The sequence below is a fragment of the Furipterus horrens genome, unplaced genomic scaffold (assembly GCF_987537825.1).
Source record: "Furipterus horrens unplaced genomic scaffold, mFurHor1.1.pri manual_scaffold_5, whole genome shotgun sequence".
In the NCBI taxonomy this organism is placed as follows: Eukaryota; Metazoa; Chordata; class Mammalia; order Chiroptera; family Furipteridae; genus Furipterus; species Furipterus horrens.
In genome coordinates this window covers 179136992-179162433 of record NW_028327175.1, presented here as the reverse complement: position 1 = coordinate 179162433, position 25442 = coordinate 179136992, and the positions used below count along the sequence as shown (strand labels likewise).

Here is a 25442-nt window from a genome sequence, read left to right as displayed (position 1 = left end):
ACCTTTGAATCTTCTTTGGAGTCATGTGGTGACTATTTCTTTGGAATGGAATAAAGTAGCAAGTAGAACTAAATCTGTGTTGTCCAAACAGGAGCCAGTAGCCATATATGGCTATTTAAATTGAAAAAAAAGTAAAATAAAACAGGAAATTTAGTTACTTAGTCACAGTAGCTACATTTCAGATGCTCAACCAACACATATGGCTGTGGTTACTGTCTTGGACAGTGCAGAAGTTTTGTTATGCACTGTGCTAGGTCATCGCTAAGGTTCCTTATGTTTCTGGTATCTTGCTACTCTTGCTACCTAAAAGCTGCTGCTGGTCAGATTTTCTCACAGGGAACTTCACAGATTTATCAACATTCTTTGGTCACATTTTAAATTTTTTCTAGATTGGCTATTACCTGCGATAATTGAATTGCTGAGCAGAAATTGGTCAATTTTTTAAAATTATATTTTCATCGTAATAGCATTTCTTTTAATTACTAATGCATTTGTATCTTTTCTCCAAAGAATCTGCCACCAGGGAGTGCACTTAAACCTTCTGGGAAAATTATTTTTTTTTTTTAAAATAATTTACTTGTTTGTTTATTTTATTTTTAGAGAGAGGGGGAAGGAGAAAGAGAGGGAGAGAAACATCATTGTGTGTTTGCCTCTCCCTTGCGCCCCCAACTGGGGACCTGACATGCAACCTAGTCATGTGTCCTGACTGGGAATCGAACCAGCAACACTTGGCTCACAGGCCGACGCTCAATCCACTGAGCCACAGCAGCCAGGGCTTGGGAAAATTATTTTATTTCTACCTTATTAACAAGAATAAAGTTCAGACTGTCATATTGATTATTAATTCATATTGAATAATTTAAGAATTAAATTAAGATTAAGAACTATAATATGTATGTGTTCATATTACTTTATTTGCATGGCAAATTATTTTCCTAGTGGTGTGAATGGGAGAAGCTATCATTGAACTCTCTTAAAAATTACTTAAAAGTAAAAATAAGTAATTTAAAGTATTTCTTATAGTTCAGAAATATTTTTATTAATTTAAATTATAAACTATATTAAAAGACTGAAGTTAATTGATCATTTATATTTCTTGGACAAATTAAGTTCATTTTGGTTCTAGGACTAGAAAACTTATCATTATCTATTACTCTGAAATCTTGTCATGTTGAGTTTGATTGCCTACCTATAAAAGATAATAATAGTGTGACTGTATGATATTGGAAATATCTGTTGGCTTGTATGTAATAGATTTGGGGTTTGGTGGTATTTGCTAAAATGATTGATGGATATGGCCAGGTAGCCATATAGTAATAGAAGTGAGAGATGAGAAAGACCTGTCAGATTATCCTCTGCTACTGTGGGATTATTCCATAAAGATAATCATTTACCGTAACAGTATTGAGAAGTAAATTTTTCTTTGGAGACAGCAGATAATGAGGGTGTTTTATGTTTTGTCCTTTCTAAGGTAAGAATGCTTTGTGAATTTTATTATTAGCATGAAAAAAAATGATTATCAGTAAATATTGTTTATAGAGACGAGCTTCCTTCATGTTTTTTTCCTTCTTTAAAAACAAAAAATGCTTTATTGATTATGCTGTTACAGTTGTTCCAATTTCTTTTCCCTTTGTTCCCCTCCATCCAGTGACCCCCCTCCCTCCCGTTGTCCCCCCCCTTAGTCCATTCTCATTGGTTGTGCATATAGTTCTTCTCAACATCTTCCTGTCTACTCCACTCCCTCCTACTATGCTTCTTAATTCCTGTACAATCTCCCTCCCTTTCTACCCTTCCCCCTCCCCACTGACCTCCCCGCAAAATGTTCCCCATACCTACAATTCTTTTCCCACTCTCGTTGCCTACTTAGTCTGCCTTTGTTTCAATTCCCTAGCTTCTGTTGTTGTCGTGATAGTTTTCATTTTAATGTTCATAATTTTGATCCTCTTTCTCCTAAACAAGTCTGTTTAACATTTCATATAACAATGGTTTGGATCTAATGAACTCCTTCAGTTTTACTTTGTCCTGAAGGCACTTTCTCTACCCTTCTATTCTGAATGACAGCTTTGCTGGATAGAGTTATCATGGTTGTCTTGCCAGTCCTTTGCCTTCAGAGTTTCTTTTGAGAAATCAGCTCTTAGTCTTATTGGGACCCCTTTGTAGGTAATTCTCTCCTCTCTTGCTGCTTTTAAGACTCTCTTTATCCTTAATTTTTGACATTTTGATTATAATGTGTCTTGGTGTGGTTCTTCCTGGGTTCAGTTTTTTTGGAACTCTTTGTGCCTTCTGGACCTGTAAGTCTTATTTCCTTCCTCAAGTTAGGGAAGTTCTACTTCATTATTTTTTCACATAATTTTTCAATTTCTAGTTCTTCTTCACCTTCTGGCAGCCCTATGATTCAGATATTGGCCCGCTTATAGCTGTCCGATAAGTTTCTAAGCCTCTCCTCATTTTCCTCACTTTTTGTTTCCTCTTTCTGTATTGGTTGACTGTTTGCTCCTTCCCTATGTTCTGATTTGTTGATTTGACCCCTGGTTTTCCTTCCCTCACCACTAGTTTCGTGTGTTTTCATTCATTTCAGCAGGACTACCCTTCATTCCTTCCCCATCTTGTTTAAGATCTGCTGTTAGGTCTGTAAGCATTCTTATAACCAAAGCTCTGAACTATGCCTCAGAAGGATTTCCTATCTGCTTCTTCGTTAGATTAGATATTTGCTGTCTGGTCAGCTGCATGATTGGGATCTCTATCATGATCTGTGCTATCCTGACAGTTTTGTGTTTACCTTTGCTTCTTGGGCTGTGCTGTCACTCACACCTCCTATGCTATAGGGGGTGGAGCCCCATGCAGTCGTCACAACGGGGTAACCCTTCTCACCACGCTGGCTGGGAGTCCAAGATGGGTTCCTGCTGTTCACTCTCTGCTGAGAGACCAGGAGCCTCCTCCTCCGTCCCTACGCCCTCTGGCCCTCACAGTCCAAGGCAATGGGGGTCTGCCTTCCCCGGCATTGGAATCACAAACTGATGGGTTTGGTCTGCAGCTGGGGTTGCTCCCCAGGTGCTTCTCGCCTCCCCTTAAATACAAGTGTCTGTGCTTACCGCTGTCCTGCTGCCGTTGCCGCCGCCGCTGCCGCCAGCACAGCTTGAGCTCTCCGCCCTCGCTTTGCCTCTCCTACCTGTCTGGACAAGCACCACTTCTTTATAACTTCATACATTGGACTTCATTTATTTTCTGGAACTTCTGGTTATTTCTGGTTTTGCGGTAGTTGTTTTCCTTCTTTGTTTGGGAGGGAGATGGAGCGTGTCAGTCTAGATCTCCATCTTGGCCAGAAGTCTCCTGTGTGTGTTTGCCTCCGTGTCGTAGTTACAGCTGTTGTTCCTGTTACGTTGTTAAGTGGCGGAGCCTTAGGGATTCGTCAGTACGGAGCGACCTGTTTCACCAGGTTGTGGCACTGTATGAGGGGGAGAGATCTGAGAAGGAACAATGATGCTTGCCCAGCACTTGCCCCTTTTCCAGGCACTTCTCCCACTTCCATATGGGACTGGTGCCTCTCTAGGTGTTGCCCTGGCTATCGTTCCCAGAGTGGGTGGGTCTGCGGATGTTCTGGGACTGTGGGGGCTCTTTAAACAAGTGAACTTTGCTGAGAGACAGGCAGTTTCTGCCTCCATCCCAACCCCTACTGGTTTGCACAGTCAGAAGCAATGAGGCTTGATTTTCCCCGGTGCTGGGACTGTGAGCTACGCAGTTTGGTGAGGAGCTAGGAACGCTCCCCCAGTGTCCCTCCTGACTTTTTAAAATGTGTGACTGCGCTTTCTGCCGGCCTGCCGCTGCCACCACTGCTGGCACCACCACACCGCATCCTTTTTGTCCCGGCTCTGCCCCTCCTACCTGTCTGGATGAGTATTTCTTCTTTATATCTTTGCTTGCTGGACTTCCATGTAGTTTGATTTTCTGGAACTTCTGATTGTTTCTTGTTTTGAAGCAGTTGTATTCCTCCTTGGTTGTGGGGGGAGACACAGCGAGTTTGTCTATGCCTCCGTCTTGGCTGGAAGTCCTTTTTTTTCTTATGTTTCATAAACCTACACAATTCTGTTTTTCATGTATAATCTAATGAAATTTGTGTAGCAATTATGTGGCTGTTTTTGATTAGATGTATATTTTGTTTCAAGAATTGGGTTAAGATATTCTTCCTAAATTGCTTGTGATCTTATATAAGTTGTTAATTGTTTGAATTTAGGAGTACATTATGGTGAAAGTTCTACTTCTGTCTACAAAAGCCTGTAAATTTTAAGCCACTGATGACTTCTTTTCTGAATGAAGTGAGAAACTAATGGAGAGTTATGCCACAAGAAACAACAGTGTTTGGAAGAGATAGGATATGCATTCAGGGTAAGGATTAGCAGGAGGGCTTTTTCACTTCATTCCTCCTTCCTCTTTCCTGTATTGACTAATAATATCCTGGTCATGGGATAGGAAATTACTAATAAAAGGAGATTCCATCACAGCATTGTTTAAAAAAAGAAAAAAACATTTTATTCTTAGAGAGAGAGGAAGGGAGGGAGGACGAGAGGGAGAGAAGCATTGATGTGAGAGAAGCATAGATTTTTTGCCTCTCTCATGTGCTTCGGCCTGGGACTAAACACATAACCAAGATGTGTGCCCAACCAACTGATCCACATGGGTGAGGGCACCGCACTCTTATTTTTCCTCCACTGGCAACTAGTGATGGTGTAACAGAACCCATGAGCTTTTCAGTTATGAGGGGCCCGATTGCCCGCCACCAGAAACATAACTCAAATACCAGAGTTTGGTGAAAAGAAAAAGAATTGTTTATTTAAAGGTCATACAGATTTAGATTATTTGCGGATTTCTGCTGTTAAGTCTTATTTTCTTAAAACACCCACAAACACATAGTTCTGCCTCCTCCCACCAAACCAGGCTAGTTTTAGAAAAGTTAGATATACAGTTTTCCTACTTCCCAGACACAGTTCAGTTTTACCAGCAGCTCCAAATTATTCAAGCCTGATTGGGGAGGTTTTGCCTGTGTTGCGGTGCCCTCCAGCTCTTAATGCAGAACCACGTGGAGTTCTCAACCTTCTTGTAAACTGCATGGAGTTTTCTCTTACCTTTCAAAGCCACATGGTATTCTCCTAGCCAAAATGCCTGTCACCTATTTTTAATACCCTGACTATGTCCTGTGATGCAGTGGGCGTGGTAACCGGTTCTGACCATTCACAGAACCTTGCGCAGGCTCTGTGTGCTCTTTCCTCACTATTTCATAGTCAAGCCCCTCTCATTTCCTTGGGGCCTTGGAAGAACCAAAGCCATTTGCATGACTAAGACACTAGCTACCAGCCATAGTTATGCAAAGGCATCTTAAAAGCTGTTCCCTTCTCCCCTTCCCCAACCTGCAGGTTCTGGGGATTTGGGGGGACCCCCACTTTGTAACAATGGGGAAATATTTATAGGAGCCTGATTTGTCCCATGTTAAACAACTATCAAAATAATATAATGACAGATTATTTCCAGTGTAAGTTACAGGACAAATAATATAAAGGATCTTTTGTGTTTTCCTTAAAATTATTTCATATGCTTATAATGAGCTGTGATTTTTATCATTGCTTCTCAGATTGAGTCATAGGACTTTGAAAATTCATAGGGAAACTCTTAATAGCTATTTGAAGACTAAAATCAAACAAAGCCAAAAGAGAACAGAGAAGCGGGATGGCTTCTCAACACAGTCTTTTCTCCTGTGTCATAACTGCAGACTTGTTAGCACTCAGCCTTTCCTATCACCTTACCCTCTGTACCACATTCATTTTGTACCATTTTTGATGCCGTAAGGTACAGTTTTTGGACAATTTTATTTAGGTCCACAAATTAGTTCAAAAACTTGTTAAATATGCCTTCTTAAATAAGAAAATATTAGGCTAGCTATTTCCTGAAACCAATTGGACTTTGTTAAAATTTGGAGAAGTTTTTTTGAAGCAATAATTGTCATGGCTGATATACATGAGAGATCACTATGATTGGCCTGTCAAACTTGCATGAGTCTTCAGAGATTACAGTGAATGAGTGAGTTTGTTTTTTTGTAAGCTGTCACATTCTCTTCAAAGTGTCAGTCTCAGTCGTGAACAGATAAGTGTTAGAAACAGTCACCTTCTCCAGTTGACTTTTTTACTCTTACATAATTCAGTACTAAAATCTCTTTTTTTTTTTTGGTCTAATGTTTAATTTTTTTAGTCTGAAAACATGCCTGAAGAACAGGCAGATCTGAAAGATCTTAATAGTTCTGACTTGTTATTTCTTTTTAACTTTTGAAATATGAACCTGTCTGTTGGACTTGGAAAGACCTAGAGGTACCTTCAGTAAGTTTAAGGTATCTTATAGAAAGTTCAGTCCATAGGTAGTTCAATTTACTTTTCTTTAAAAACAAACAACCCTCGTATTTGTCCTAAGCAGCAGAAATTCTGATGGGAGGTAGAGAGGAGAAAGAGTAGAAGCTTTGTAAAATTACCTAACTGTGATAGAATTTGCCAGTTAATTTAACAAATATTATTATTGAGAATGTTACCAATGAAATGTAGGTGTAGTAAATTAACATAGGTTTCATCTCAGCGGAACTTCCAGTAAGCACTAGAAGGCATATCCATAAATAACTACAACATAGAGCAGAAAGTCTTTTTTGCAATTACTTTTTTTTATTGTATTTTTTTCCAATACTGTTGATCCCCCTTATACCTCTTCCACCTCCACCCACCTCAAACACCACACTGTATAAAGCAGGAAGTCTTAAGTGTCTTTTGAAAAGAAGTACAGATAAATTATAAGAGAGAGTTACCTTCTAGCTAGTATGTCAATTTGGATAGCCTTTGAAACAATGTGTTGCTTGAGCAAGACATTAAAAGGTTAGATAAGTTTTCAAGCTGAGTAGAAAAGATATTCCAGGTGTAGTGAAGTTGTTTCTGTAGAAACACAGGTAGATGCTAGGAAAGAGTAAATTGCTGAGTTGCCTAGTATGTAAAATGCTCAGAAGGTAGTGGGTGTGTGCGTAACAAGACAAGACAAGCATCTAGAACCAGATAGCTTTATTAGCTCATGGAGTTTGCACTGTATTGAAAAGGCAATGAAAAGCCATTGAAAGCTGTCAAGTGGAGCAAGGTCACCGCAGGGTGTACTAGGGCAGAAAATGAGCGTGGGCTAGCAGCAGGGCAGCAACTAGATTATTGTAGTAGTCTTGGTGAGATTGGATGAGGAGCTGAGGCAGGGTAGTTTAGTAATGATTAAAAAGAGCTAATGAATATGTAAGGCCCTGCTGGGGCAATCAGTAGGACTTGGCAGTTAATTGATGTGGGCATGATAAAAGAAGGAGAAGGCTCCAGAAAGGTTGTGAATTACTGATTCATTAGATAATAATACTTTGCGTTTATATATGGAGCTTTAGAATTCATAAAACACAGTTATATCTGAGCCTTCATAACTCTGTAAGTTAAACAGAGGCAGAATTATCTTTATGGATGAAGAAATAAAGGATTCAGGGATTTTTCTCAATTAATACAGAGAGTAAATCAGATCTGGGCCTCTAACTGTAGTCTTCGTTTCTTGGCTAGTGCTCTGTTTTCTAAAATACCCTTCCTTGTGAACCAGGGAAGAGGAGCCCTGGCATTTCATCTCAGTGGGAAATTGCTTTACCTTTTTCAAGCTTTAGTTTCTCCAGATATCCTTGTGCATTTTACTTTGCAGGGATACTTTCAGGATAAAATGTAATGTTTTTTTATTTTTATTAACTCTTTACTCAGCAGGTAACAGTGAGTGTTAAATACTCTGCTTGGTACTGGAATGCAAGATGTATAAAATATAATCCCTGCTTTTGCAGTGTTTCATAGATTAGAGAAGGCAAGTAGGAAAAAATATAAATAATTAATTATAATGAACTGTAATAAGTGCCACAGCATTCCAGGTATGTGACTGTAACAGAGGAAGACTCAATTAGGGAAATTAGGGAAGGCCTCAGAGAGATGAGAACTAACTTTTGACATATAATTAGTGGCTTAACTGTAGTTAAATATTAAGGCAGAGGGTAAAACAATACATCATCATAACAGTAGCTTCTATTTGCTGAAAGCTTCTAAATGCCAACAAACCCCAAGGATTGCTGGTAGTCACCATAAGAGAGGAAGGGGCAAAAAAGGAGTCTTCTCTAGAGCCTTCAGAAGGAGCATCATTCCCCAACACATTGACTTCAGACTTCTAGCCTCCAAAACTATGAGAAAGTAATTTTTTGTTGTTTTAAGCCACCTAGTTTGTGGTGCTTAGTTATAGCAGCCCAAGGAAACTAATATAGTTTGGTAATGGCATAAGAATCAAATTAATCAATAGAAAACCTAGAAATAGACCCATGATTATACAATCATTTGATTTTTAAAAATTAAGTTCATTGGGGGTGACATTGGTTAATAAGAATATACAGGTTTCAAGTGTACATTTCTGTGATACATGATCTGTATATTGCATTGTGTACCCTCCACCCAGAGTCAAATCATCTGTCATATATTTGTCACCTTTACCCTTTACTACCCCTCCCCTTTTGCTTTGATAACCAACATACTGTGGTCTGTATCAATGAGTTTTTTGTTTTTCTTCTTTATTCATTAGTTGCTTTCACTTTTATATTGCACATATAAGTGAAATCATATGGTTCTTAACTTTTTCTGTCTTATTTGTTTAATATGATATTCTCAAGATCCATCCAGTTGTTGCAAATGGCAGTGTGTCATCCTTTCTTATGGCTGCCTTCATTGGACACAACCGATGCCTGTTCTCTCTTTCCAAGGAATGTAAATTGTTTAACTGTGAGCCCTTCTCTAGGTTGTGGCCTTAGGAAATCAGATCTTGGGGAGAGTCTCTTCCTTCATGTCCGGCTGGTGCTAATTTGGCCAGAGATTACCTGAAGGCCCACTGAATTGAGCACAATTTCCCACTGGGGGCTTTGGTTCTTGATCTTAAGTTTATGTGTTAATTCTAAGAAAAGCCCATCAAATCAATGCTTTATAATTCAAGTGGAAATTTAATCATTTTGGCTGCTGCCCTTTAGTCTTCCTCTAGCATGCATGCAGTCTAAGGAATATAAAAATTGGCTGTGTAGGGAACCAAGATTCCTTTAATGCTCTTAGAAAACAAATTTCTAAAATTACAATTCCAAAGTTACAGTTATTTGTATTGTCTTTTAAAGTTTTATCCAGTATTAACCCTAGTTTCAGCAATACTAATATTTTAAAAAATTTAAATTTAATTTAGTCTAGATTTTATGATGTTCTTCAGCAAATTTGTTGATGCCTGTTTTGTTATGTTCACTCTTATTTCTTTCCTTTAAAACTTGTTTTGTGTTTGTTTTGTCTAATGAACAAAATGAACTGACAAAATAAAACCAGAGGCCTGGATACATGGAAGGGAATGACACATCTTAGAGGGGAGGGGAGGAGGTTGGAGGAGGATTGAAAGAGATTAGCCGAAGAACATATATGCATAAATGCATAGCCCATGGACACAGACAACAATGTAATGAAAGGGAACGTGGTGTGAGGGCTGGGTAGAGGGAGAATGAGAAAATATATTGTGGTATATTCATACAATAGAATAAAATAATAAAAGAACAAAACCACAAATACAAACAACATAGATGCACATCAGAAATAATGTGTGTGAGGGGTAGTCTTACATAAAACAGTACATGTCCTATGTTTCCAGTAGTGAAGTTTTATAAGAGGCAAAATTAACTCATGGTAGAAACATTGAAAACAAATTATTCTCTTAGGTATGGAGGCAGGATTTGCCTGGGAAGGGGCATGGGGGAACTTTAGGATGATTATATAATGTCTTGTATCTTGATAGGACAAAAAAAATCCTATGCTTTCTTATATAGCATTTTCATTCTAGAGCAGCGGTTCTCAGCCTGTGGGTCCCGACCCCTTTGGGGGTCGAACAACCCTTTCACAGGGGTCGCCTAAGACAATCGGAAAACACATAAATAATTACATATTGTTTTTGTGATTAATCATTATGCTTTAATTATGTTCAATTTGTAACAATGAAAATACATCCTGCATATCAGATATTTACATTACGATTCATAACAGTAGGAAAATTACAGTTATAAAGTAGCAACAAAAATAATTTTATGGTTGGGGGTCACCACAACATGAGGAACTGTATTAAAGTGTCGTGGCATTAGGAAGGTTGAGAACCACTGTTCCAGAGGTATTCAAACACAAAGATGTATGTACAAGGATATTCATCATCCAAGATGATAGAGGATTAAGTGGAAGCTATACTAACCTCCTCCCAGGACCATTCTGGAATTGCAACTATATTGTACAGAAAGTATCCTGAATAACCAACTGAACACTAACTGGAGAGAAACCGTACAACCACGGACAGACAGAAAAAAAACGACTTTACCACATTGTGACTGCTAGGGAGTGCGGAGAAGCAAGAGGGCTGGTGGGGATCCCATGGATGGCAGCTGAAGATCCTGAGGGATATTTCAGTGGATGAGGGCTTCCCTTGAGAAGTGTGGGGACTAAACCCTGAGCTGGGCTCCTCAGCCTGTACCACCAGAGCCAGAAAGGAACCCAGATAGCATCCAGCTGTGAAAAGCAGTAGGGGTTCTGACTGCCAGGAGAGCCTCTTAAAGGGCCCATGCACAAAATTTCGATTGCAGGCACTTATCCTGGACTCTAGCAGGTGGAAGGCAAAGTGGACTAGAGACAGTTGAGGAGAATCTGGGGTTGGTGGCTCTGGGGACAGAACTGAAGGGATCCCTGCTGCCAGGATCCCTGTGCTGAGTCATTCCCCATACTGCAGAAGCCATCTTTCTCAGGCAGAGCTCTCCTCTCCAAGTGTCATGAGCCTGAGGGGAAGCAATAGCTCCACCTGCAGGAATTACTCTGCCCCACCCTGTGGAGCTTAAGTTGGGCTGCTGATTTCGGCCTGATTAGTTTAACAACTGATCAGTTTAATGACTGGTTAGTTTAACAACTAAGGCCAAAAATACAAAGAAATAGCCAAAATGGGAAGACAAAGAAACAGACCTCAAATGAAAGAAGAGAATATTCTCCAGAAGAACTAGATGAAATGGAGACAATCAAATTATCAGGTAGAGAGTTTAGAGTAATGATTATAAGGATACTCAAAAGTATGAAAAAAGACATAGAAGCCATAAAAGAGGACTAGTCAGAAATGAAGAATGCAATATCTGAAATAAATAATACACTGGAAGGAATAAAAACAGTAGGTTAGATGAAGAAGAGGATCACACCAGGATGTGGAAGACAGGGTAGAAAAAAACACCGAAGCAGAGCAGCAAAGGAAAAAGAGAATTAAAAAGAATGATGAGCGCTTAAGAAACATTTTGGACAACATGAAGTGTAACAACAACCACACCATGGGAACACCAGAAGGATAAGAGAGCGATCAAGGAATTGAGAACCTATTTAAAGAAATAATTGAGGACCTATTTGAACCAAAACTTGCCTAATCTGCTGAAAAAAAAAGACACACAAGTCCAGAAAGCTCAGAGAGTTCTAAACAAGTATTTTCTTTCTGTTGTTAGGACTGAGTAATTTCATTGTTCTTTTTCAAGCTCACTGATTCTTTCCTCTCCCATTTCATTTCTCCATTGAGCCTTTCAAAAGTTTTAGTTATTATATTTTTCAGTTCTAAAAATTCTGTTTGGTTCTTCTTTATAACTTCCAGTTCTCTACTGGCACAGTATTTTCATTTGTTTCAAGCAGATCTGTTATTGCTCATTCAAACCTTTTTGTGATGGCTGGTTTCAACTCATTGTCAGATAATGCTAACATCTGTGTTTTCTCAGGATGGGAACCTATCTTTTCTCAGTTCAGTTGAGATTTTCCTGGTTCTTGGTGATGAGTGATTTTTTATTGAAATCTAGATATTTTAGGTATTATACCACGAGATGCTGGAACTTATTTAAATCTTGTTTTAGTAGACCTGTGACAGGAGAAGGGATAGCCACTCATTACTGCCAGTTGGGAGTAGAAACTCAGGTTCTCTACCTGGCCTTTATTGATTTCCAGAGTGTAGAGAGAGACAGTCATCTTGATACCACTGGGTGGTGGTGAGAGTTCAAGCTCCCACTAAACGTCTGCTGATACCACCCTGGTGTCGTATCTTTCCTAGGGCCCCATAGAAGCCAGCTAGTCAGTCTTCTCTGCATCTTTCAGAACCTTTTTATGTTTATACAGTATACAGGATTTTAGTTCTATTTTTCAAGATGGATAGAAAAAAGTGCCTACCCAAACATTTATTTTTAACCCCCAAACATTTAACCTAAAGTGTCTGAAAATAGGCTGACAGCTTTTTCTTCTTTGACTACCTGTATTTGTCTTTTAAAATTGACATATGAGTAGCTGCTGCCATGCTTTACTTGACTGTCACAAGCTTTAAAATATAACTTACTTATCTGAAAGAGAATTATGGCAGTGGACTTCTTCAAAACTGTCAACACTTCAGATATGTCTAATGCTGCTTTGAAACACAAATGAAAAACATAAAAAAGTCATTTGAGAATATAACCAACCCAAATATTGTTTGAAATGAAATGCACAATTTAAAAAAACTAGAATTACCTTATCCCTTTTTATATATTGTTGGCATTTTTATGCAAATCTTTTACAAGTTATTTAATAATTAATCTATACAATGCAAACCAAGATATTAGTATAAGCTTCTAAAATATAAATCATTTAACTTCAAGAGTACCAAAAACCTTAAATAATAAATAAACATTTATAATAATATATGTTATTTATTTTTTATGATGATTATAAATGAGTATAAGCATTTACATTATGGTAAAAAAAAAAAAAGCTTCATTAAATTCTTCTATAAGTAAACCCTGCCCTCTAATGGATAGTCTGCATCATTATATATATTGATAGTAAATATTTCTGCATATGTGTGTATGAATCTTTATATTCTAGTCTCACAAATCAATTATGAATATGTGTCATTCAGAATTGATACGAGTTTCAAAATTATAATGCAATTTTGCCTATCTCCTCTCTTCAGATTATAGATCTGTTTGTCCATTCAAATGGCCAGTAAAGAAATATTTGAGTACTTATTAGGTGCCAGATACTGTGTCAGGAATAAAGGTAGAACAATAAACAGTTAATGGACATGGTCACTGACCTCATGAATAGCAGAATGCCCTATGCTCTGTGACCCATCAGTGTGTTTGCTTTAGCCTTGAAAGACAGTAATTACTGTAACCTCATCACAGTGGCCATGAAGAGGCTCTCTCTTTCTTCCTTCAGCAGAAATATGAGCAAACTACTAAAAGAGAAATAAAATTTGCCAAGTGTCAATAAATCATGAATTATTTAAATGTCTATAAGTATATAAACAAAAATGATTTTTGCTTATTTCTTCTTTCTTAAAATACTTGATCAACTAAAACTAAATCTGTGAATAGTACACTAACACTAAAAACATATTCATTCACGACTTAAGTATGGTGTCTGGTAAACAGAAAATACTAAATAAAAAAATGAGTACTGAAGTTTGAATGAATAAATGAATTCTGTTGCTGATAAAATTAGAAAACTAGTGTCATTTTACTAAAGGAAAAAATTTTCATTGATCTACTTCTACAAACAGTTCACAGGAAAGTGACCAATCACAAATCAATCAATGTAACAAAAACCTCAAGTTAATCCATTTTATCTGTTGGTCTAAGTACCTAGAGTCTAGTAAAATTTTGAAAAGTTATTATAAACCTTCTCTAGTGAAAATTCTACAAATATATTTATACAAGGTCTAAAACTTTAAATTTTATTAATCAACTTTTTAAAAAAATGCTTTGTTTATTCTATTACAGTTGTCCCAATTTCTTTTCCCTTTGTTCCCCTCCACCCAGTGACCTCCCCTACCTCCAGTATTCCCCCCTCCCCTTAGTCCATGCCCATTGGTTGTGCATATAGTTCTTCTCAACATCTTCCTATCTACTCCACTCCCTCCTACTATGCTTCTTAATTCCTGTATCATCTCCTTCCCTTTCCCCCCTTCTCCCTCCTCACTGACCTCCCCCCAAAATGTTCCCCATACCTATAATTTTTTTCCCACTCTTGTTGCCTACTTAGTCTGCCTTTGGTTCAATTCCCTAGCTTCTGTTGTTGGTTGTTGTGATACAGTTTTCATTTTAATGTTCATAGTTTTGATCCTCCTCCTGAATAAGTCGCTTTATCATTTTATATAACAATGGTTTGGATCTGATGAACTCCTTCAGTTTTATTTTGTCCTGCAGGCACTTTCTCTGTCCTTCTATTTTGAATGACAGCTTTGCTGGATAGAGTAATTGTGGCTGTAGGTTTTTGATTTTCATTACTTTAATATTTCTAGCCAGTCCCTTCTTGCCTGCAGTTTCTTTTGAGGAATCAGCTGAGAGTCTTATTGGGACCCCTTTGTATGTAATTCTCTTCTTCCCTCTTGCTGCTTTTAAGATTGTCTCTTTATCCTTAATTTTTGACATTTTGATTATAATGTGTCTTGGTGTGGTCCTCCCTGGGTCCAGTTTTTTTGCAACTCTCTGCTTTCTGGACCTGTAAGTCAATTTCCTTCCCCAAGTTAGGGAAGTTCTGCTTCATTATTTTTTTACGTAATTTTTCAATTTCTAGTTCTTCTTCACCTGTGGCAGCCCTATGATTTGGATGTTGGCCCGCTTATAGCTATCTGATAAGTTTCTGAGCCTCTCCTCATTTTCTTCACTTCTTGTTTCCTCTTTCTGTACTGGTTGACTGTTCCTTCCCTATGTTCTGATTAGTTGATTTGATCCCTGGTTTTCTTTCCCTCACCACTAGTTTTGTATGTGTTTTCATTCATTTCAGCAGGACTACCCTTCATTCCTTCCTCGTCTTGTTTAAGATCTTCTGTCAAGTCTGTAAGCATTATTATAACCAAAGCTCTGAACTGAGCCTCAGAAAGATTTCCTATCTGCTGAGCAGTTAAATTAGATATTTGCTGTTTGGTCAGCTGTGTCCCCGGGATCTCTATCATGATCTGTGCCATCCTGACTGTTTTGTGCTTACCTTTGCTTCCTGGGCAGGGCTGTCACGCCTCCCATCATGCTATAGGGGGCAGAGCCCCGTGCACTCGTCACAACCGGGCAACCCATCTCACCAGGCTGTGGCGTTTTCTGCGGGGGTGGGGTTCCAAGATGGATTCCTGCTGTTCACTCTCTGCTCTCTCTGCTGAGAGGCCGAGAGCCTCCTTCTCCGTCGGGCCTCACAGTCCAAGGCAATGGAGGTCTGCCTTCCCTGGCTTGGAATTGCAAGCTGATGGGTCTGGTGTGCTGCCAGGGGTGCTCCCCAGGTGCTTCTCTCCTCTCCCTAAATACGGTTGTCTGTGCTTACCGCCGTCCTTCCTCCGTCGCTACTGGTGCCACGGACAGCACAACTTGAACTCTCCTCCCTGGCTTCATTCCTCCTACATGTCCAGACGAGCACCACTTCTTTTATAACTTCATATGTTGGGCTTCCGTTTATTTTCTGGAACTTCTGGTTATTTCTGGTTTTGCGGTAGTTGTATTCCTTCTTAGTTGTGGAGGGAGATGGAGCGAGTCACTCTAGGCCTCCATCTTGGCTGAAAGTCTCCTGTGTTTGTTTCGTTGTCCCAGGGAGAGCTGTCACTCCTACTATGCTTAGGGAGTGGAGCCTTACGTATTCGTCAGTAATGGGCGTCCTGTTTCACCACGTTGTGGCGCTGTATGCGGGGGAGGGGTCTGAGAAGGAACAAGGCCACTTCCCCAGCACTCGTCCCCTTTCCAGGCAATTCTCCCACTTCCGAACCCGACTGGTGCCCTTCTAGCTGCCGCCCTGGCCGTGCTTCCCAGAGTGGGTGGGTTGTGGACGTTCTAGGACCGTGGGGGCCCTTTAAACAAGCAAACTGCTGAGATACCGGCAGTTTCTGCGTCTGTCCCAACACCCACTGGTTTGCACAGTCAAAAGCAATGAGGCTTGATTTTCCCAGGTGCTGGGACCGTGAGCTGTGCGGTCTGGTGAGGAGCTGGGAATGCTCCCCAGGTGTCCCTCCTGACTTTTTAAAATGTGTAACTGCACTTTCCACTGTTCTGCTGTTGTTGCCGCTGCTGCCACCACCACACCGTGTCCTCTCTGCCCTGGCTCCGGCCCTCCTACCTGTCTGGATATTTCTTCTTTATATCTTTGTTTGGTGGACTTCCATGCACTTTGATTTTCTGGAACTTCTGGTTGTTTGTAGTTTTGAGGTAGTTGTATTCCTTCTTAGTTGTGGAGGGAGACACAGCATGTCTGTCTACGCCTCCATCTTGGCCGCAAGTCCTTATTAAGCAACTTTTCATTATAAAAATTATATCACTCCCAAATCTACAGAGGAAAAACTAATAATTCTGTGATCCTGAAACATCACTTAACCATTTAAGTATTTGTTATGTTTTCCTTCTTATACATATGAAATCACTTAAAATCATTTTCTTCAAACAATTTAATGTATATTTTTCATTTAACATAACAACAAAAGAAATTTCTGTTTTGCTACATAGTCTTCATGAACATCACTAGAAACACGTTTTTTTTTTAACAGCCATGCATTTTCACTGTAGAAAATTAACATAAACAAAAAACGTGACCCATAAATCCACTATTAACCTATCCAATGATAACATTTGGGGATACAGTGGTATACAATCAGAAGCACAAGCACTCATCATTAATTTGTTCTGGAATTTGTGACAAGTGCTGAAACCTATGAGTACAGAACAGTAAAACATCTTCTCTTGCAGGGCAGCATCATGATTCACACAAGTTACACCAAGTGTGAGGAGTCCTGAACAAGAACCCAGTGTTGAAAATTTTTTTCCCCATCCAAATGCCACCAGTTGCCCTGGCTGGTGTGGCTCATTGGATTGAGTGCCGGCCTGCAAAACGAGGGGTTGCTAGTTTGATTCCCAGTCAGGGCACATGCCTGGGTTGCAACTGGGTCTCCGGTTGTGGGTGTGTGAGAGGCAACCACACATTGATGTTTCTCTCCCTTTCTTTCTCTCTCTCTTCCCCTCTCTCTAAAAATGGATTAAAAAAAAAAAAAAAACCCAGCAGTACAGGGTTTGGCGAGTTCTAAAGCTCATGAGTACCGAAGTATGACTGTATATCCTTCCAGGCTACTATTAAATCCTATATTTTGTTTTCATTTACATAATGGAAATTTTCCCATGTAAAAAAAATCCTACATTATGACTTTTTAGATTTTTGTTTTAAATATATGCCCCAACCTCAAACTGGGAACCTAGGTATGTGCCCTGACTGGAAATTGACCCACAACCTTTTGGTGTATGGATGATGCTCCAACCCAATGAGCCACCCAGCCAGGGCCTTACATCACCATTTTTAATAGCTGGATATTATTCTACTATCTGAACACACCATAATTTATCTCCACAATTATGATAGGAATAGATTCATAAGTTGTTCCCAATTTTCCACTATTGTGATTACCACTACACTGAACATCTTTTTTAAAAATTTAATTTTTAAAAATATTTTACATTACCTTTAGTCCCCTTATATCCCCTCTACCCCAACAGTCACCATACTGTTGTCCATGTCTTTGACTCTTTTCTCATTTTTGCACAATCCCTCCAATACCTACCATCTCCACCAGCTGTCATTCTTTTCCCTATGAGTCTGTCCCTCCTTACCTTGTTGGTTCAGTTTGTTCATAGATTCCACAAATGAGTGTAATTATGTGGCATTTGGCTTTCCTGGGCTGGCTTATTTCACTTGGCATAATGCTCTCCAGGGCCAACCTGCTGTTACAAAGGGTAAAATTCTCTCTCTCTTTGTGTTTTTTTTTTTTTTAAGGCTGAGTGGTATTCTGTTGGGGACCACTCCTTGAGGTTTCGGGAATTGTAGCCCAAGCCATGAGCTAGGCGACACCCAGGGAAACCTCTTAAGTCTCAGTGGAAAACCAAAAGGCTGTGTAGCAGACAGGACCGAAGGCCACTCATAGGGTTTCCATGGGAATTGGATTTAAAGAATGCTTATTATACTTTAGAACTTGCTCTGCTTTTCTTATCTCTTAGTTAACTGTAAACAGTCTGTAGCAAAGAATGTATGAAACCTTGCACCTAATGCCAGTGTGGCATCAAGATGTTTAATAGACCCTAACACAGACTGGTCACTGTGCCGTCTGTATTGATATCTACAATCAGTAACTGTCAACTGTAACCCAAGCATCTGAAAGCTTATTGATGATTCATAAATTTTGACCTTGTATCTCCCATGCATACCTTTCTCAATAAAAGGCATGAGGAATGGAGATCTTGCATTTTCTCCACTAAAGGGAGTAGCCACCTCCAATTCCCCCCAGACAAAATACAGTGTCCTGAATAAATTTGTTCCACCGTGGTCCTGAAACCTCTACTGGACAGAGACGTTGCCAACCGAGCCGGGTGTTGGAGGAAGCTCAGTCTCATCTGGCACCCGGATGAGGGGCACTCAAATAAGTTAATGCCCAGGACGGCTGCGGGGCCAAAAGCCTGACCACGTGCAACCATACTGCACAGACAGGAATTTTGGCACCTCTGCCCACAGTAAAGGATTGCAGCCCCCAGGCTCTTTCTGGAAAAGCCTGCCTATGTGGTTAAGATAGCGGGGAGAGGATTTTTCTTCTTTCTGCCACACTCTGGTGGGGTTTTGGTTTTGACTTTGTCTCCTCTCACTCACTAAAGGAGCATTTTGGCCTCTCTCATTCAATAAATTGCCACAATCTTGTGAGCACAGGGCAAGCACATAATAAGCCTATAGGGCACTTGCTGTTTGTAAGACTCCTGTGAAAGGATAAGCTGGTGCATGGACTGGGTTAGAGCACTAGGCTTCTGCCAGCTGCAAGTCAAAGTCTGTGCAACATCAGGAACAGTCACAGCACTCACTGCCCAGCCCCTGTTGCGTCTCCCCACTGATAGGATTTTGTGAGAGCAAGAGAAACTTTAGGCCAGAAATAGGATTTATATGAGGGCTCTGGCAATGACTGAGCTCCAAAGATAAGAGGCACCTCCTCCCTCTAGCCCAAATTCTTGGGTGTCCCTATGTGAGTTGGGACCTAGCAGAGGTGTCAGGTCAATCCCCGAGATGTGCATGGGCCTCATATGGGATTTCACTCATAGTAATATAATTCTTGGCTTGTCCAGAGACGTGCGAAATAAGAATTGGTCATTCAGCACTCCGAGCCCTTCCAGTTGTTTTAGATGACTGGGAGGAAAACCAAGGCAAGTAAAAGAGGTAGGGATGATCAGGGGGTGACACCCTTGGGAGCCCTGCTCACAAGCAGCACACTCCAACCCACTACACCAATTAATCCCTAGTTTAGAATCAGGACAATTACTGGTGCACTTTAAATAAGGGACAGGAAAAAAGGGCGAAACCAAACCAATAAAAAGGGACCCACAACCCATGTCAGAATGGGATCAGTGTTTTCCAGAGAACAAAAGTTTTACTTTCAGTTACTGCAGCAACTAGTAAAAGGAACTGGATATCAAATTAAGGAAAGGAATCTAATTAATTTACTGCATACTGCCATGGCTCAAAGCACTGCAATCTCAAAAACAAAAAAAACAAAGGAAAAAGATTTACAAAATAACTCAGGCTTAAAAGGTGCCACACAGTACAATAGAAGTAGAAAAGGGGGAGGGGAGGGAAATATGCAGAGTGCTGCCAAATGATCAATATCATTTCATAATATATATTTCTTAGTTGACAGAGTTTCCAAGATTTAAAATTTAGAAGACTTCCTTATAGCCTTGGGGTATTTCAAAGGGCCCTTGAAATATCTCAAGGATTTATTATTTTCTTCTTACCAAAAAGAAGAAAACTCTAGACCAATCAGGCTTAACACATTTTAAAATACTTGGAAAGCTTTGTCAAATAAGAAAATTTTATAAAAAAAGTAAAAAACAAATGATCCCCATACCTATGATTCTGTTCCTATTCTGGTTTGCTTAGTTGGGTTTTGTTTTTATTTTTTAGGTTCAGTTGTTAATAGTTGTGAGTTTGTTGTCATTTTAGTGCTCATAGTTTTGATTTTCTTTTTCTTAAGTAAGTCCCTTTACCATTTCATCTAATAATGGCTTGGTGATGATGAGCTCCTTTAGTTTCACCTTGTCTGGGAAGCACTTCATCTGCCCTTCCATTCCAAACGATAGCTTTGATGGATAGCATAATCCTGTTTCATCACATTGAATACTGCTTCCCAGTCCCTGCCTGCCTGCAAAGTGTCCTCTGAGAAATCAGCTGATAGTCCTATAGGCACCCGCCTGTAGGCAACTCTCTGCCTCTCTCTTGCTGCCCCCAGGACTCTGTCTTTATCTTTCACCTCTGGCATCTCAGTCATCATGCGTCCTGGTGTAGTCCCCTCTGGGTCCAGCTCGCCCGGGACCCTCCGTGCTTCCTGGACCTGTATGCCCATCTCCTTCGCAAAATTTGGGAAGTTTTCCTGATTTTTTTCGATTGTTGCTTCCTCATTCTGCACTGCTTGACTGCTTTTTTCTTCCTTATGTTCCAAATCATGGATTTGAATCCTGGTTTCCTTCCCTTCACCATTGGTTTTGTGTGGCTTTTCCTTCATTTCACTTAGCATAGCCTTCACTTCTCTTATGCATTTGCCATACTCAAGCATATCTGTCAAGCCTGTGAGCATCTTTATCACCAGTGTTTTGAATTCTTCATCTGTTAGGTTGTCTATCTCCTCATGTGTTAGATTGGCTATCTCCTCGTCACTTAGTTCTCCCACTGGAACCTTGATCCGTTCCCCCTTTGGGGCCATACTTCTCTGTCTCCGCATTCTGACAGGCTCCTGTGTTTGTTTGCTTCCGCGTCCCAGGCAGAGCTGTCTCACGCCCCTGTTACATTGTAAGGGGCGGGACTTTAGGGATTTGTCAGTACAGGGCGACTGAGTGGTTACAATGTTGCCAGCCCAGCACTCTCCCCATTTCCAGGCACCCCTCCCATCCCTATCCTGGACCAGTGCCCCTACAGCTGCTGCCCTAGCCGTTGTTCCCAGAGTGGGTGGGTCCGTGGATGCTCTAGGACCGTGGGGGCCCTCCAAACAAGTGGACTCTGCAGAGACTGGCAGTCTCTGCCTTTACCCCAACTCCCACTGGTCTACACAGTCAGAAGCAACGATGCCCAACTTCCCCGGTGCTGGGACCGCGAGCTGCAAGGTCTGGTGAGGAGCTGGGAACGCTCCCCAGGTGTCCCTCCTGACCCCCTAAAACGTGTGACTGCGCTTTCCGCTGGCCCGCCGCCATTGCTCCTGCCACCACACCGTGTCCTCTCCGCCCCGGCTCCGCCCCTCCCACCTGTCTGGATGAGCACCTCTTCCCCATATCTCCGTTTGCTGGACCTCCACATAGCCCGACTCCCTGGAACCTCTGGCTGTCTCTAGTCCCAAGGCAGCTGCATTCCCTCCTAGCCATGAAGGGAGACAAAGTGTGCCTGTTCACACCTCCATCCTGGCCAGAAGTCGGATTATTTTCTTAATTTCGTATCTGTTGGTTCTTTATTGGCATATAAGAATGCAGCTGATTTTGGATATTAATTTTGTATTCTGCTATTTTGCTGAATTCTTTTATCAGTTCTAGTGGTTTCTTGGTATATTCTTTGGGGTTCTCTATGTACAGATCATGTCATCTGCAAAGAGTTTTACTTCTTCCTTTCCAATTTGGATGCCTTTTATTTCTTCTTCTTGTCCGATTGCTGGGGCTAGGACTTGCATTACTTCTGGTTACCGATCTTAAAGAGGAATGCCTGTACTTGCCCGTTGAGTATGATGCTGGCAGTGGGTTTTTCATATGTGGCCTTTATTATGGCTTAATTCACCTTGCCGAGAGTTTTACCCGTTGTGAGAGTTTGGATGGACCTGGAGATCATTATGCTAAGTGAAATAAGCCAGTCAGAGAAAGATAAATAGCATATGATTTCACTCATATGTGAAATCTAATGAACAAACTGAACTAACAAGGAAAATGGGGACAGAATCATAGATGGAGAGCAGGATGACAGCTGTGGGGGTAGGCTAGGAGGTGGAGGGATTAAGCAAAAAGGAAAAGGGACTCATGGACATAGACAACAGTGTGGTGATTGTTGTGGAAGCAGGGTGAGGCACAAGGGCACTAATACAATAAAGATTAAATAAAAAATAGATTTAGAGGGCTTTATGCTTGGTGAGTAGGTCAATCTTAAAAGGACATACTCATATACTCTCTGACTTCATTTATATAACATGACAAATTTTAGAGGTGGAAAACAGAGTACTGTTAGGGTTTAGGAATGGTTGAGGAAGGAGGTTGTGATTGTAAATGGGTAGCATGTAGATCTTTGTTGTAGTGGAGCAGTTCTTTTTCTTCATCTTAGTGGTGGTTACTTGAATGTACATGTGATAAGAGCATAAAATGATACACATACATTGGTCCAATGTTAATTTCTTTGTTTCAATATTGTGAATAGTTACATAACATGTAACAAAGGAAACTGGGTGAAGGATAAATTGGGCCTTTCTGTATACTATTTTTGCAACTTCCTATGAATCTATAATTATTTTAAAATTAATTGTTTGAAAAGCAAAAAGATAAGTTATAAGTAAGAGTTTGAATATTTTAAATAAATACATTAATATATACTGTATAGAAAGGGACTACTGTATTACATATTTTCAGGTATAGGAAAGCAAAGTAGAAATGGGAAATGATAAAAGACAAACAGGGATCGTGAATGTCATTTTTATGCTTTAGATTATGATTTGGAGATTGTGGTTTTAACTGCCCAAGGGTACCTAGAAAAGAAACGTCTTGTGTGTCTCTAAAATAGTAGAATGCCTTCGATGAATTACTATTTTTTCAATTTAGTTTTTATTTTTATTAGAGTTAAAGAGGCTTAAAGGCTTATAATGAAGAGGCAGCTATTTAACCACTTTGGATTCTTGAGCTATTTTTATTAATGTGTAAATTTTCCATCATCGATTAGGATTTAGCTATCATTTACTTCCCCCATTACCAGTAGCACAAGCCTTGTTTCTATTTTCCCATTTTCCCACTATAGTTATATTCATGTCAATTAAATAAATATTCTGTTCTCTTAATCAGTTGGTAAAAATACTATAAGATATGGTTGCTTTTCTGCTTTTGTACAACTTTTTGTTTTCCCCAGAATTAATAATTGTCTTTTGCTGGTCACTTAGTTTTCTCTTTTATAACTCTGTTTTCCTCAGAATAATTGTGTTGTTCACTTGCTTAGTTTTCTGTATATCTATAATTAATAGATATATCTGTATATTCCTGAATTGCAAATATATTTCTTTTCATTTTTCATATTAGTTTTCTCATTGTGGTAAGCATAGGTTAAATTTTAGAGCTTTCATGTAAAAGACAATTCTTAGTGTTAGACACTCCCTGTAAAACCGGAGTGAATATAAATTACCTTTGTTACTTTTTCTAATTACACACAAACTCTGTCCAGCTGCAGGTAGATGAATGGATAGTTTTTATTTCAGCTTATAGCAAAGGAAATATATAGATACTTTTGAATATCTATATTCTGATAGCAGAGGAAATCTATAGGTATTTGTGAAGAGTCTGTAGGTAATCAGTTCCAAATATTTGTCCCATAGGGAAGTGGGGAGAGCTGTGGAATAGAGGTGAGAACACCTGGGTTCTAGTTTTGATTAGTTGCTAATTGACTTCACAATCTAAGATGATTGGGTAACTTCCTTGGCCTCATTTGTCTTTTCACTGTAATAATGACAGGATCAGACTGGATTATAAATGTGACCTCTTCTAGTTCAAGTGTGATTTCAAGTAGATAGATTGTTTACTTAAATCTTGACTGTATCTCCTAATTAAGAGTGTTGTCATTTTTAGTACTTTTAAGGAAGTACTGTGATATTTAGGGTGAAATTAGATTAAAAGGCCTAAATTAGTTTCTGGAACCTAGTAGAGATCGGAAATTATAAAAGACAGAAATGGGTAATGAATGTCATCTTTGTTGTGCTTTAAATTATAATATGGAAACTGTGGCCTGGAAAGGAAAATACTAATGTCATGAGAAACTTCATTCTTTACTGTCCAATAATATGCTCTGAAATAATGAGTGTGACTTTTATGATGATTTCTTTAAATTCAGAGCATTGAAGCTAGATGGGTTCTTGAGGGTTCCTGAGAGAGTTCTTGATGGTCAAGCAGTTTTTAGTTGATACATATAACCAAGGGCAGGGAGAGTACTATTTTTTTATTTTGTGTTTTATTTCATTGTGAATGTAGATATGCACCTGCTAGTACTGATAATCTGCATTACTGTGAAATCCTATAAAGAGCAGTTGTATAATTTAAGTTCATAGCAAACATCACTGATAACATATTTCATTGGTTTTCAGGTACTTGAAGAAGCAGAAGCCCAACATTTATATCAGTCCATTTTGCCTGATATGGTGAAAATTGCACTCTGTCTGCCAAATATTTGTACCCAGGTTAGTGGAAATACCTTCTTCCTTGGTAGCTTTCTTCTGACTCACAATTAAACTCTAATGGCCAAGGTCAAGGAAGCAGAAGAGAGAGATGGGTAAAAGTTTTTGCCAAAGAATATGATGATTTTGCTAGAAAAGGTTAGAGACTAAAGGAATGCTACAGAAGGACATTAAAAATGCAGCGTTCAATTTCTGAGCTTCAGTTTACACTGTTGAAGTTTGCTTATTCAGACTTCTTTTTGTTTAAACAGACTAACTTTTAAAAAAAGTAGTAATTATTTCAAAAATTTACTAATGGATTTAGAACATTTTATCTTCCAGATGGCTTAATACTACCTACTCCTTCCTCCTCTGCCCCCCAAGGTGGTATATTGTAAAACAAATGAACTCATGGTATTTTCTTAATTTTTAAAGATAGAAGAATCTGGTAATATTCCATTTTGTCTGGAGCTTTAACATTATTTATTGCTGTATAACAAACTACTTCAAACTTTAGTGTCTTATGGGCCTGTCTCTCCAAAGGCTGATTGGAGGTCCTTGTGACCTGGTTGTTGACTTCCCCAGAACAAGCGGCTCAAGGGAGAATGAGGAGTGCTAGTGCCTTTTTTGATCTAGTTTTTAAAGGCACTCAGCAGCATTGCTGCTACTTTTCTGTCAATTATAAATTAGTTGCTAAATATAGCACACACTCAAGGAGGTGGTAACTTAACTCTTAATTCTTAAAAGGTGGTATCAAAGAATTTACATACACATTTGCAAACTTCCACAGAAGTGTTACTTTGTCCTCAGTGATTTTCTTCCCATGTTTCTCACAACAGTGGTGTGAATTTGCCTTTGTCTTTTATTTCTTTTATTTCTAGGGCCAGCCGCTTGCTGCATGG

At 39.5% G+C, this 25442-nt stretch overlaps 1 protein-coding gene across 3 annotated transcripts in view; it reads left to right on the top strand.

The window, feature by feature from the left end:
* PARG (poly(ADP-ribose) glycohydrolase) overlaps positions 1 to 25442 on the top strand; it is a 191147-nt gene that overhangs the window by 75757 nt on the left and 89948 nt on the right. For all 3 annotated transcript variants that reach the window (XM_090278367.1, XM_090278368.1, XM_090278366.1), the window contains one exon: positions 24472 to 24564. In XM_090278367.1, the coding sequence (XP_090134493.1) occupies positions 24472 to 24564 (93 nt within the window). The remainder of the gene's footprint in view (positions 1 to 24471; positions 24565 to 25442) is intronic.